This window comes from Rhamphochromis longiceps, linkage group LG15 (genome assembly GCF_057381845.1).
Source record: "Rhamphochromis longiceps isolate RC_006_pf linkage group LG15, R_longiceps_female_GT1.1, whole genome shotgun sequence".
NCBI lineage: Eukaryota > Metazoa > Chordata > Actinopteri > Cichliformes > Cichlidae > Rhamphochromis > Rhamphochromis longiceps.
This window is the reverse complement of record NC_140571.1, coordinates 30,932,656-30,948,236: the sequence shown is the minus strand read 5'-3', so window position 1 is coordinate 30,948,236 and position 15,581 is coordinate 30,932,656. Positions and strand designations below refer to the sequence as shown.

At 42.3% G+C, this 15,581-nt stretch overlaps 1 protein-coding gene across 5 annotated transcripts in view; it reads right to left on the bottom strand.

Moving 5' to 3' along the window:
• cd2ap (CD2-associated protein) overlaps positions 1 to 13,635 on the bottom strand; it is a 105,832-nt gene extending 92,197 nt beyond the window's left edge. For 4 of the 5 annotated variants that reach the window (XM_085381446.1, XM_085381447.1, XM_085381448.1 and 1 more), the window contains exon 1: positions 13,311 to 13,635. In XM_085381446.1, coding sequence (XP_085237572.1) covers positions 13,311 to 13,314 — 4 coding nt within the window. In that variant the 5' untranslated portion in view covers positions 13,315 to 13,635. The remainder of the gene's footprint in view (positions 1 to 13,310) is intronic. The other variant, XM_085381451.1, reaches the window with a different exon arrangement.
• Between the last annotated feature and the right edge of the window lie 1,946 nt (positions 13,636 to 15,581).

Sequence of the window (15,581 nt, the reverse complement as noted above, 5' to 3'; positions counted from 1 at the left end):
GAAACTCTATGATGCTATCTTGTCTTTTAGTAAGGACTCTAATGTTAAGCTTAAGTGTACATGGGAAGGAGAACTAGGAATTCGAATACATGAGGAGTCTTGGGAACAGGCTATAGCGAGGGTACGATCTTCCACCTCCTGTGCTCATCTTGGACTTATTCAATTTAAGGTCATACACAGGGTGCATTTCTCTAAGTCTAGACTTTCTGAATTGTATCCAGAAGTGGAAAATAAATGTGATAAATGCCATGGCTCTCCTTGTCACCTTAGCCACATGTTTTTTTCTGTGTCCTGAGCTAGAAGGTTTCTGGACAGGGTATTTTGCTATTATGTCAACTGTTCTTGGGGTAACTCTTCATCCTTGTCCTCTGATTGCTGTAGTCGGGATTCCTGATCGCTCACTTACACTTGATTCCACACAAAAGGATATTATAGCCTTCACATCCCTATTAGCGAGACGTCTAATATTGTTGCATTGGAAGTCTGTTAAATATCCTACTATTTCCCGGTGGCTTAAAGATGTCATGTTTTTCTTAAAACATAATAATAATAATAATGATAATAAATACTCACAAAGAAAACGGCAGCCGTCACAACCTATGTCTAAAAATGTATAGTTTCATGCATCAGTTAAAACACTCGACTCTAGGTCTATGACGCCCAGCTGGAAACACTTCACAGAAGTCGAACTGCCTGAGATTCACAGAATTTACAGAAAATGTTGCATCATTGTGATTTATATCGTTATCGGACGATAGATGTCTTAATATCGGGATATGAGATTTTGGTCATATCGCACAGCCCTATATATTCCTGTAATATGTTTGATGGTTGTGTTGATCTGTGTGGGACTGGGGGAGGGGGGGGGTTCTTTGTTTTAGAATGCGTTTTTGTTTAGTTGTTGGTGTAGCAGTGGACAAAGTCCTCTTGGTTTGTTCCTTGGAGGAAATGCCTTTCCAAATATGTTAAGCATGGGCGCATTAAAAGACGGCGTACAGGTACTGTGTGTGCGTGGCATCAGCAAACTTCCTGCCTAGTCACTAGAGTCAGGCCACGGGGCAGCAAGACTGAGGCTGAAACAGCTGCAACCTATGAAGTAACGTTGAGGGTGAAAGTTAGAGTTTCCTGAAAACTGAAAGTGAAGAAAAGTCTCCTAATAGCCTAAGCTGGACAAGCTCAGATCAAGCAGCAACTTTCAGACAAGTACGGCTGCCACAAACGATATTTTGATAGTCGACTAGTCACCGATTATTTTTGCGATTAGTCGACTAATCGGATCATGCATCCATTGGACGTAAAGCGCACCAGCGTGCGCCTGCTCTTATATAACTATCATTAGCTTACAGCTTGAAGTGTTTAAGGTATGTGCTAACTAAAAATAAAGACAAGATGATAGTTTATTAAACTTTTAATGAAATTTGCAGATTGTAAATGCAAATGTAAAATATAACAACAGGATACTGGAGTAAATTCTCTACCATTTCACACTTCTGTTTAATCAGTTCTCTGTTTGACATTTATTCAGCTGTGTAAAAACTGTAACTTTAATCTCAGCCAAACCAATTTACTGAGGAACAAATAAAACATTGAAAAAAGCCAAACAATAACATTTTTAAATTATGTCTGTGAAGGTTCTCAGTCATCCAGGTCATCGTAGTCAAAGGAGCTTGCAAAGAAAAGCGTCTGGACTTCTTTAAGTTGCTTGAAGACGTTTCACCTCTCATCCGAGAAGCTTCTTCAGTTCTAAGGTCAAATGGTGGAGAGTCCCAGATATAAACCTAATGGGAGTAGGGATGGGTATCGTTTAGGTTTTATCCGATACCGGTGCCAAATCGGTACTTTTGAAACGGTGCCGGTGCTCAAACGGTGCTCAAACCGGTGCTTAAAGAATGGAGAACACAAAATTGGTCCAAAAACCTCTCATGTTCAGCTGTTTTTTGTAAAAATATAACAATGTTAGCCTTTTCTGCAGCTATGGGGCATATATGGCATCACTCTTGGCTGGAAGCAGTGCTTAAACAATGGAAAAAACACAAACTTTGTCCTAAACCTCTCATGTTTAACTGTTTTCCACTTTTTCTTTGGTCATTTTAGCCTTTTTAGCCAGGGTGAAGGGAGTATCTGCCATCAAACAAGAGGACAGCCGCATGTAGCTATGATGATGTTTGCTAGTTCACCTTACATGCATTAATGTAATAACGTGGTTAGCCTACTCAACGTAAATTAGCTATTCACGCAGAGAAGAACGGCTGCTGCTGCCACCATCATCCGTCATCATTTCTGCTACACTGGCAGGGCTAGGGGCCAGGACTCTCCTCTTCGTGTTTTTGGGGGATGTTGCATAACAGGCAACCCACCCGCAGTAGATGTGCTCGGTGTGAGGTCTCGCAGCAAGCTATCAAATACGGCGCATTTCTGGGCTTTTAAAAAAAACGCTATGCGTCGCCAGGTGTTTCGTCGGATTTGAGGTGTTACCTCCTTTGACAGTATCACAGTATCGGCTTAAAGCACTTGTTGCAGGCTGCTGAGTTTGCATACTTTGCTGTGAAGTACAGCCAGACTTTTGACCGCTTTGCCTTGGACATTTTTAATCTGTAGCTCTGCTCTAACAGAACGTACGTACCTGGCCCCGCCTACTATCCTCGGAAACGTAAAATGATTGGCTAGAATCTAAAGTGTATCACAGCTCAGGAAAAAAAAGCACCGAAATAAAGCACCGAAATGTGCGCTGCTTTTCGGTCTGGTTACTACCGTTTATGTCAGAACCGGTGCCATCATGGCACCGGACACCGGTACCCATCCCTAAATGGGAGTGACCCCCCACGGGGGGACAAAAGGACCCCCTGATGATCCTCTAATCGCCTGAGCCAGACTCAGCAGTCCATCTGCATCTTAAGGATAAAGGACACTCTTTCGAGGATGCCAATGTTCACATTTTGGACAGAGAGGACAGATGGTTTGAAAGAGGAGTGAAAGAAGCCATCTATGTCCACTGTGAGCGACCATCTTTGAACAGAGGCGGGGGTTTACGACACCAACTCTCTGCCATCTATAATCCAGTTTTGAGATCCCTTCCCAGACGCCTTAACGCCCACTCACATCCTGGGCCATCTGACCTCAGGAATTCGCATGATAAGGTGGGGCCAGGTTTCACAATGAACACACCCGAAACTCTGGCTGATTGGGACCCACACCCAGTTTCACACCTTGGCTCAGGCGATTAGAGGATCATCAGGGGGTCCTTTTGTCCCTCCGTGGGGGGTCACTCCCACTAGGTTTATATCTGGGACTCTCCACCATTTGACCTTAGAACTGAAGAAGCTTCTCGGATGAGAGGTGAAACGTCTTCAAGCAACTTAAAGAAGTCCAGACGCTTTTCTTTGCAAGCTCCTTTGACATTTTTAAATTATCTGAGTGACTTATATATCATGTTTAACCTGAGTAGTGAAAGACCGCGGGGGGTTTGAAAATGATGTGCCCCGGGAGTTCGCTGTTCTCGCCAGCTCTAGTGGGCCTTGAACCCTCTAGCTATCGAGCTGGTGGTTCTCCGAAAACGTCGGAGCACTTTTGCAAATATGTGATGTCTTGCTAAACCGAGCAGATATTTGAGGTTTACACAGCTACATTCTCGCCTGAAAATATGTTACAAGTTTATTTTGTGACCCAGAAAGAGAAATAAGAGTAATATTAAAACTAAGTAGCTGCCGCCATTGTTGAAAACTGGAATTGGCTGGGCCGCGCTATGAACTCTGAGACAGGTTGGGCCACAACGGATACACCCGACCCATCCTTCAAATCTGGGGAAATGAAGGACGCATTTTTCGGCCGCATTTGGGGGAGTCTTTGAATTTGGACAGGCTTCGCCGTGTCACTGTAACGTAATTCGCCTACAAATGCAGCCTCCGAAGGATGTGGCTGCTAAATCTGGTCACAGCTATGAAACCGGACACTGCTTCTTCTTCTTCAGGGTTTAACGGCAGATGGCATCCCTGGACATGCAGTGCTGCCATCTTCTGTTTCAGTCCGTTATTATACTCTTAAATCCTACTACTTATTCCTGCGTCTTTCAGGATCTTACAAAGCTTCAAACGGCGCATCAACTATTAAATTGGTCGTCGACGATTTTAATAGTCGACGTAATCGTGACTAGTCAACTAATCATGGCAGCCCTACAGACAAGGCATATCCTCAAGTTCTCTAGTCCTGGCCTCTGCCCCAGAAACAGCTACACTGCTTTACAGTTTATATTCATAACACCTCATAACTGGGCTCTGCCATACAGCACATCTGAACATACACTCACTGTTTGCTAGGCGTTGACAAACAACTTTCAGCACCGAAGCAGGAAGCTGACGGGCCTACAGGTGCCTCGCCATCTTTGTATTGCTGTGTAGATGTAGGTCAGCAGGTCTGCTAGTCCTTCATGGCCAGGTGACACCAGACTACAATAGATTGGCTCCGTTACTGGTGCACAGCTATCCTACTGCATCAATGATGTGAAATTAACTGGACCTTAGTTTGAATCATTTACCAAACTAATGTGAACACAGTATCGATGGTGGTGGTGGTGGGTAGGGCTGGGCCATATTATACTGTTCACGGTAATACTGTTAGGCAACAATAGGAAAATGAAATATCGCGATAGAATATGAGTAAAACTCGCATGCGCAGTGCCTTTGTTTTCATACGCACATGGCCGATTGTTGAGTGAAACAGATGAACCAGAATTGGTTTGTAAAAATGGTGCAACTTCAGTGATGTGGAACTGGTTTGGTGTTTGTCCGTCAGATACACGGCAAAGCACATTTTTTTTGCAGAACATGCAAGCGGCCGTCGTTATTGTCGTATTTGTCGGACTAAGATGCTCTTAAATCTGGGAGTAATCTGGGTCCTAAACTCCGTATTCTTCAGGTCAAATGAACACTGCAGCATCACTGAGAGTTAAAAACTGTCTAAATTCTTTCATCTTTATTAAAACGATCAGCATTGCTGCTTTACCAGGTGTAACTATGAAGTTTAACTTCCAGGCATCCATGAAAACAAAATGTATTACATTTAACGGAGTTAGAAGTTAGCAGGAAGCTAGCGGAAGTTAGCTCGCTAGTTTCGCTAGTTACCTAAGCATGATATAGAGATTTCTGGAAAAAAATCAAACGTACAGCTCTGCTATCACTTCCAACATAAATGAAGACAGGAAACTAAACAGCAGTGACGTTTATAGGGTTACTGAAGTTGGGCTAGCTGGTATATAATGATGTGCTACCTGATCGGTAGCGACACAGCTATGTTAGCATAACATAAACAGTGAAGCTGGAGGACGAACACTAACACTTTTCCACTCGATAAAAGTTAACGTGAAGGTTCTTCATGGTTAGAGACAAATGCAATCGCATGGCAGGATGCTGTAAACGGACCAAACTTCAGTCAGGAGAACCACTGAGATAATCCATCCACAATACGAGGTTAGTCATTAATATACTGCAACAACATGGGAATAGAGCAGCTGTGATAGAATACAGCATTAATGAATCAATGGTACAGAAGTGGAGGAAGCAAGAAGAATTAGTTTAATAAAGTTTGATTTATCTGACTGCTTTGTTTCGCTTAATGTGCCTTATAATCCCGTGCACTTTATGGTCCGAAAAATACGTACTGCACACTGCAGTTTAATGTTGCAAAGCACCTCTTTTTAACTTCAGTGGATATTATACATGGTTATGCTCAGGATATGTCAGCCCATTTCTACTGGAAATGCCTTTTGGTTAAACTTTCAGCAAGGAATTTGCATTTGCACTGTTAAATTTTTATAAAGCTTTAATGTACATAAAAACCAGCTTCTTGTTTAAGTGAAAATAAATGGAAGGTTGCCTTTTTGCGCTAGTAATGTTGTGGAGTTGTATTTTGTCTCGCATCAATTATATCGTCAGTTATATCGTTATCGCAAATTTTCAAATATATATCGTGATAAATATTTTTGGCCATATCGCCCTGCTCTAGTGGTGGGGGTAAAAGCACCTCAAGTTTTTAGAATACATCAATAATGTGGCCAGCGGCAGCCACATCCCTGCTGCAGGAGTGCTTCTACTGTCTTGCTCTAAATGCACAACTGGAACGGAGAGACAAGAGCTCCCAGAAGCACAGCAATTAAATGGTAGGAATAGTCAAAACAGAGGAGCTCCAGCTGATGACAGAGAGCACCTCCTGTTTGGTGCCACAGCTCATAACAGTGTTCATCTCCTCTTAACCACCATTTCCATAACCCTAACCTGTTTCCATTAATTGGGTGTCCATCCCAAACGCCCTGCAAAGTGACCACAATACCAGTGTCGTATTTGGATTCTGCACATCAAAATCCATAAGAAACAAATCCATTTCATCTCCAAAACAGACAACCAACGAGCATAGTCTACGTGTGGGAAACTGTATGTGTGTACTGATATGGGCAACTGCACACTGTCACACCACCTCTCAGCATTCTGTATGTTATCTGGGTGGGTGAAAACAAAGTGTGTAAATGCAGCAGGATGTGTCTGAATGAGCCAGACTGCACTTGGTAAGCCAGGTGTAAATCCAAGACAAAACAGCAGGTCCAGCTGCTGCTGACTCACCGCACTTACGGACATGTGTGATAAACCCCTTTCCCTCAGGCCTTTTCTTGTCTCTGATAGATATGGATCATGATACGGAATGCCTGGAAACATTAACATTTACAAACCACTTAACGCTGCTTGGCTGTACAACAGACCCACGGAGCCTCACTCTCACAGCCAACAGACGGCATTTCTATGGAGATGCAACCACATCTCTGAGTGGATACAATGCACACATCCATGCTGCTGCCCTACTGACTACTGAGCACGGCCACACAGGGAAAGCAAAGTCAGCCGTCTCTGATGTGGGTGTGAAAAAACTAGCAAAAGTAATGTTAGGAAAGAAATTTAAAAAAAAAAAAAAAAAAAAAAAAAACCAGTAACAGTGACGGTAACAGTGTGATGACACCTAGGCGTGGTGGAGCGGTACTTAAGGATTCTTGACATATTTGCTGCTGCTGTGACATTAGTGAGAGAGGGAGACGGCTTATGTTTGAGGACTTGATCCACTTTGGAAACACGCACACGACAGAGTTTGGGACTGCGATATAAAAGAAACGCTGACTCAGCAGGTCCCCTTTATAATTCACTGCATTCAGCTCTGATCTGGGTCTTTAAATATTCACTAATACGTGAAACGACTCCACTTCATTCAAATGTAGCTCCGCTGTATTTGGGTCATTTGCTACAACAACTGATCCAGCTGGACACTAAAACTAGACTTGCATTAACAAACATGTATTCTTTTAAAATCTGAATATTAACTCAAACAGCTGCTTCTTGTTTGTGTGTCATGTGTATTCAGAGGTTATACTGGAATGCAAAAATTGTACATCTGCACAGCAAAGTGTTGAAGTGGGTCAGGGTTTACAGAGCCAATAGCCACTAGATGCCAAGCTCAGTTCCAGTCCCATGTAGAGGATCAAATTTAGGACAACCATAATGGCATTAATGGATATTGACTAGGGCTGCACGATTTTGCATAAAATGAGAATCACGATTTTTTTGCTTAGAATTGAGATCCCGATTCTCTCACGATTTTCTTTTCCAGTATAAATATTTATTGCGCTTATTAACTGCACATCAACTTCGTAACAGTTGAAACTGAACATAAAAACAATAAATAAACATAAAAACAACAAATGTCTCACATTTTGTCATTGCCAAATGTTGTACTGCTTGAAATTCCGTCTCCACCGTTGCTCGACACTGCGTGTATAGAGCAGGTAGTGCAACAATAGAAAAATAGTTGTGGGACGGCACTGTGTAGCGTTTGTCTAGGGTGTTGATCATTTTCCTAAATCCCTCGTTTTGCACAGTGTTGATAGGAGCCATATCTTTGGTCAGGTGATAAGTGATAGCCTCTGTAATGTCTTTGTGCCTGCGGGAGTTCGACGGGTATAGGGAAGCGCTGTATAAGGTTCCCGTTATTGATGTTTGGGTGGTTGACCGGGACGGATTTTCTCCTGTCACTTTCTCGTCATCCCTGACGTGTTCTCCGTTGTTTTTTCCCTGCTAATTTTAGCATCACACGGCACAGCTTCTGTATCACGTGGTATAAGGCTCCGCCCTTGTCATTTGTTGAGCAGGAAGAGTGAGCGCTTGTTTTCTTGCAGATTACGTCCCGGATCAAAATGCGGTACAATCGTCGTCTTTTTTTTCCCTTTCTTTTTTTTTTTTTTTTTTTAAATCGTTGTCATTTGGAAATGAGATCACACATAAGTATGAATCGAGATCGCGATTTTCTAACGATTAATCGTGCAGCCCTAATATTGACACCTTAAAACTGAATCCAATGATGATCTAAAGGCCTTGAATTTTACTGCAGTTAACAAGAAATTTTTAAAATGTCTAAGTTTCTATCTTCTATTTAAATCTTCTCATATCAAGAGACAAGAGCAACACTTCTTGATGGACTAACTGAATGGCTGCTTTGTTACTGGCCTGATCATTTAAAGTATTTAGTCCCAGCAAGTCAGCTCTGAGTAACTAGTAGTCCTGTAAGCTAGTCCAGTGTTGCTCTTTAAACGTCCAGATACCCCAGTGAAGTGTTCTGAAGTTATCAAGGAGTGTTCACACAGGAACAGACCAATGCAGATTTAGCAACCAGGAGCCGTGCAATATCAATGAAATGCAGCAAAGCACAGTAGGTGGGTTCAGAGCTCAAGTTCTTCAACACAGGAAAATGACTGAAGCAATTACTACTGGTTGTAAAGTGGTTGCCTATAGAACCAGACACTGATACATCCAACTGTCATTTAGGCCTATATTTAACCATCTTCCCTATGTTTGAAGACTTGTGATTGGCTGTATTACCATCACCAATATTTTATTAGGTAAACAAAGTGGTGTTCATTGGACGAACAGATCAGCAAATGCCCGAAAATATCATAATCAAGACAGTCAAATGAATTCCAACTCAAGTCTATGGCAACAGTAACAATTCTACTCTGAAGATCTGCTGCAAGCTCCACATGACAATAATACTTCCATAAATCCAGTCTAGCGCTGTAGGATAAACTGCATTTAACTGTACCATGACACACTGCAGATGGCATGAGCTAACACAGATAGGATATTTGTTTTCTATTCAATCAGGAAGCTGTCCATTTTGCTTTACCTCTTCCCAGTTATAGAAGAAGGAGCAGCTACTGGCCACAGCAGGTATTGTCTGCATGTTTTGTTTGACAGAGTTTTTATGGCGGATGTTCTTCCTTACGCAACCCCAAAGGGGATTTCCATCTCCGGCTGGAATAGAACCAGTGACCTTTTGCTTACCAAGTAAAAGTACTGACTTGCAGGATAAAAAAAATTTTTGAAGTTGAACTAAATTAATTAACTGAAATTAAACCACACGACTTCATTATACTTTTTCAAGCATTCATTACAAGGTTTTAAAACATACATAAGGAAAATCATCCCTTAACCCTCCAAACTTAACATAGGTGATAACTGTTACCTGTATATTTTAGAGAAGCCAAAACAGACTGAATAGTTTTCACATGTGCATGTGTCAGAATGATTATTGTCTTTGTGCCAAGAGAACAATTTAAAAAAAAAAAAAAAAAAAAAAAAAAAAAAAAAGAGGAAAGAACCCAGACCAGGTGAAGTGTCTGTCCACCTCTGCTGCAACTCTGGTTAGTCATTGCGCATTCTGATTCAACTCAGCTGGGGAAAAAATATTATTCAATCTAAATATACATATCCCAACTACACTCATAGCTATCAAATTCGTAAATGCAAAGAGCAGCAAATTCCCACCATATGTCCTGTCTGTGAGCTCACAATCAATAGACGAGCTATACTGGTTTGACTCGCCTTGCACGGCGCAGGTGAAGACTTTGGGATCTTATATAAGCTGATGACAGAGAGGAGGATGTTACAGGGGAGAGAGAAAAGGGGGGAAAGGAAGGAAGGAGCGAAGGGTGTTGGGGGGTACACAAGGCCACGCAAGCGAGCCGACTGCCAGGCAGGCTGCGTGCTTCACTCAGTCACTCACACACGATCAGTAAGGAGGAAACTCATAACTGCATTCCTTCCCCCCTGATCTGAGAGGTGGCTGATACAAAGAGCAGTGTGCTGCTAGGAGAAAAGACACTCACTGCCTGGATTCTCTCCCCATTTAACAGCTTAACAGGTTGTTTTACTGACGCCTTAACACACATTAAACACAAATGGAGTTTAAGTTTCAGTCAACTAGTCAAACTCGCCTTCAGTGGGACCCCTATTTTAAGCTAATATTTAAACAGGTCCTGCTCTACTAGGGACTTAACCAGTAGCTTTATAAGCAAACAGCAGGTATGCGTGTCAAACAGGTCCCGGCAGTCTGAGATGGCTTACATCTAGGGGTGGGTTTTTATAATCGATTCATCGATTAAAATCGATTCTGGCTTGGATAACGTAAAATCGATTCATTAAAATCCTGAATCGATTTTTTAATATAAATTTATTTTGTCCGAAATGCCAGAATCTCTGGTGACATCTCACAAAATTTCAAGAACCACCAAACAGTAAATGAGAGCAGGTACAGGGATTCTGCACATAGACTTAAACATACAGCGCGACCCGCGGATCAGAATCAGTTAGATGTCGCCTTTCTCACAGTCGGGGCTGAAAGCCGACAGCTCGCTGATCCGGGTCCGCGCTTTGTGTTCACGCCCTTTATGCGCTGATTCTAAAGCTGTTAGTTTGATCTCTCTCCAAACAATATTGACCGAATCAGCAGCAAAAGAAGATCCAAACGCTTCACATAAACATCGTCATGAATTCACTCTTTTACTGTTTTGCTTCCATTGCGATGCGCAGCTCTCTCTCTCTCCCTCTCTCCCTCCCCCTCTCCCCCCCTCTCTCTCTCGAACAGTTTCGCTTTCTTCATTATTCGCTTGCTTGTTACACAAGTCTACTGTTGCTTACAGCGCTGTCGGCCGCTGTTTTTTCCCCTTTTACATTCTTCCGAAAAGAAAACCTAATTTCTGCTGTTCAATACTGAACAAATTGAAACTTTTTAAAATTATTCAAAATGCAAAATGCTTAGCCATGTCTCTAATAAAACCGCTGTAACGTCAGAGGTAATGTTCATTAATTAATCGTTTTCTTTCGTTTTTGATGTACTGCAGAATATTTTTATAAAATCCCAGGCCAGGAAAATCACCTACATGTTTTTCTGTGTTTTATCTTCAGCTACTTTGACACAAAGGCATCTGCTGTGATGCTCACACCTTGGATAAAGTCTTGAGAGTGTCAGCTTCCTTTTTATAGATACAAAAATATGTAAATGTCCTGATCTGAATTATATCTCTGACTGTCAAAATTTCCCAGATTTAAATCGAATCGAATCGAATTAAATCGAATCGTGGATCGAATCGATTCGGGACCTTGTGAATCGGAATTGAATCGATTCTAGAAATCAGTGACGATACCCAGCCCTACTTACATCAATGCTAACTATTGATGTTAAAGTGACACATACTGAAAAAGGACTATTTAAACACAATGTAGGAGAGCTTGTTCTATCAGAAACCCCCAACACTGGATTAGAAGCTGGTTGTTAAAGAGCACTGATAGTCAATGCTCTCCATATGGCCATGAATGATCCAGTCTACCTTAATCCCTTACTTGTGACAGATATCAGCTGACAGGTGACAGCATTTACATCTGTCTTTAGATGTTTTCAAAGGCTGACAAAAACAGCAACATATCTAGACACGGCTCTAGAGAAATGATCGTTCCCAACGCCACCAACGCCAGGGTGGGAGGTCAACACTGACGACAGACTGTTAAATACTGGCTGAGGCCAGCAGAGATTGGGTTTAATATTAAATCAAACAGTTTGGCCCATGTCCAGACTGATTTAGGCTCTGCTGTGGAATTCACATCCTGCTGCTCCAGTTATGTGTGTAATGAAAAGTTCTATGCTGATATCTGGGGACTGCTTTTTCTTTGTCATCTCAGGCAACCCATCTTCCTTTCTTTCTTGTCATAAAAAAGCTAAAAGTTAAAGACCAGGAGATCTGTCACCTTGAGGCTGACTGCTTGTAGCCTAAACTAAGAGAAGGGAAAGCAAACAGTGTGAGTGAGGGGGCTCACTCACATAGCTGGGACATGTTCAAACGCAGCTATGAATGAGCTACCTGATCAAAGGCATAGCAAAGTCAGACACAGTAACTCTAAGCTAGTTAAAAGCCCTGTGGCTGTGGGTCTTTTTAAGCATCTCTGTCACTTGAAAATCCCAAAAAGTCCCAGACACCCAAAGCTGCAAAAGCCTGAGCTTAAAACCGGTTTTACAGCATACAGTAAATAAGTAAAATTTCACGCAGAGATAACAAGTGCACACCGCTACACTAACCACAGCCTACAGAGAGCTGCAGTCTGATGATACAACAGGGGAGGTCTGCACTGTACACACACACACACACACACACACACACACATCAGAGGTTTGCTTTGCATGCTGACAGCAAAAGCAGCATGACGGTCACAACAGCAGCACCACACTCTCCTTGACAGAGATGTGTGCAACATCAAAAGCTGCAGTTACACAGTTGTTTAAGTCTGGAAGAATCCACTTCATTTTTTCTATCATATTGAGTCCACCTTAAAAAAAAAAGACCCTGGTGTACGATCACGCAAGACGAAGCAGAGGAAACTGGAGGATGGCATGCATTAGGGTGTGGGAAGTCAAGGAGAGTATGCCACGGAAAACTTCCAAATCACATCAGGCTTAGAGCAAACGTCAGAAAAGGAAGTTATTAATACCCTTTCAGAGCCAAAGACGCCAGGTTCACGTCACAAGTTTCCAGTCTGCGTACTTCTATCCTCAGTTTGGATAATTACCTCTGCCGGGTGGGAATAAAATGGGAATTCCGAGCTGCTACGCTATTTTCAGCACAGTGAGTGTTTTCGCGGAGGCCGTGTGGACTTGAGCTCACTCGAAGCTCCTGGTAACATTAGCTACAACCACAGCCAAATCCGTTGGTGGGATGGAGGTGGCGTTATCCAGCCAGGCAGTCAGCTAGCTGGCTAGGCTAGCTTCCAAGGCTGGCTAACTTTAACTCCCTGCTGGTATAAAAAAGGGGGGAGGGGGGACGCTGACAGCGTGACTTAAGACCCTTAATTTGAAGCTCAGTCTGGGTTGCGATTGCGGGCTGGGTGGGGAAATAAAAAGCCGTTAACGTATGAACACAAACAGACACACACAAGCGCCACATCATGGAAACTCACCCATTCCTGTCCTTCTCGGCGCCTCGCGATCAAATGCTGGGATTCTGTCGTCCAGCAGCCTCGCTGCTAGCTAACTACTAACCAGGTAGATGAGCACGGCCAACCGCCAAGAGTTTTCTAGTCGAGTTACTGATGAAAAAGAAGCCAGATGAGGGGTATATCCATTCGTCTTCGCTTCAGCAGCGGCAGCAGCCTCCCTGGTTGTGTCTCTCGGTAGTGCTTCTAGAGTTGAGTGCAGGACGTTACCCAGGAGTCTCCACCTTTCTTGGACTTGCCTCCACGGCTCGCTGCTACTCCGATTGCCTGATCCTTGCTGCTACCAAAACACTACATAGCAGGAAACTTCGCGATGTTTCATTCCCGCGAGAGGAATGGTTAATGGAATGTTGACACCCCAACCACCACCTCCTCCTGTTAACTTTGTGATTTCAGATGTCTTGTGACATTTGGGACCACATCTAACCTACACAACATACGCTGTTATGAATGTCAGGCCCATAATTTTTGGGCCGTTTGAACGATAGCAGACCTTCCAGTGCCATAACTTAGCAATAAGTGCAAAAAGTAGCACTGGTAGACCCAAACGCGTCTGATCTGAGTATAATTCTGGGAGACTTAGTAGATTATGTGAACAGAATGAAGTACCAAAGTGAAATATTGTGATAGTGTCTCCCTATAGTATGTGTGCATTGGTTTGCAAGGTGCCACAAAGACATGTAGCATTTCCTGTTTAATTTAGCTGAAACTCGGTGTTGACATAATGTTAAACAACCCAGTACAGTTTTCAGCTGTCTCAATAGTGCTGGCAATAAAGGGGTGTTTTTTGTTGTTGTTTTTTTAAATAAAGATGACTGCACAGTGCACACATTTAATTACACTCATCTCTGATACCATACACAAGAGAAAGTGTTTGACAGAAATTAAGAATAGTAATAATATTCACAGAGTCACGGTCTCTGACACTCTTCGAGGACTCAAGCTGTAACAGAATAAAAGAACTCAATCACTCACTCTGCTGTGGCTCATCGTCAATATTGTGTCAGATGCTTTAACAAGGGCAACGAAATCACAAAGTCAACTTCACAAGCAGCAGCTGGAGACCACTTTCAACCAGTCTTGCATACATTTGCTGGTGATCAGCATCTTTTAGTAATGCAGATTCCTGACACTGCCTGTACCGGGTATTCTCATTTTCAGCTCCAAACCTCTTCCCTCTTCAGAAAAGATCATCTCCCTCACTAACAGTATGTAAGTCCCAACATTTTCAGGTTCTGACAGTGTCATTTTTCCCCAATAGGCCTCTTTTATTACTTTATTTCAACAGGTTGTATCTTTTCTTGTTATATTATTTTTTATTCTCTAATTATCTGCTCTGTTTAGCACTGTTTGCTGGTAGATTTACTTGTAGTGTAGCACTTTGTTAATGTCTGTTGTATTTAAATTTGCTGTGACTTGTCACAATGTAACAGCACTGTTGTTAGAGGGCAGGTCAAACAAACAGGCTGCCACTGTAATGTATAAAGAGCAAAAAGCTAGCACAGGAAGTAAGTAATGAGGGCAGCAATTAACTCCAGCAATTAAAGACATGTGCAAAGCCGTAATGTAATGTAAGCACTGGGATAAAATGGAAAAATTAGAATGACATTAAAAACAGTATAATATACTATGTGTAGCCTATGTGTGAACACTACTTCACAAGACTGTTAAAGGAAAAAACAGGTTATTATATTGTGTTGTGTAATGAAGTCTGAGACATAGGTCAGTATGAGCATCTGTGGTGGTCTGTAGGTCAGAGTGAAACTCAGAGTTGTTATTTTAGTAACCAGCACTAACCAGCTTGTGTTTGCTGAAACTTGTACATAACTGCTCCACACCTACTACAGTTGGGAAGGACTATTTACTTCCTTCCACTATTTCAACACATTGTTTCTTTACACATGCACGACAACGACTCATCAATGCTTCTGACGTTGATCCCATGTGTTGCAGGAGTTTTGTAAATATCACGGTTTGGCATTTGAGGATGCAATGTGAAAGATTCACACCACAACCCAAACCATGCAGTGAAGGAAATGAAGGAAACATTCTTGGCACAAAGTATCAGTGCGGAATCATTTTACCTTCAGTATGTGCGGGAAGGACAGGAATGTTTACCGCAGAGACTGGGAAATGGGAAACACTTTAGTTTCATATCTGCAGTTTCTGATCATATGATTTTGTTTTTACCTTTCTTTTTTAAACTCTGAAGACAAAACTGTTTGCCCTACTCTG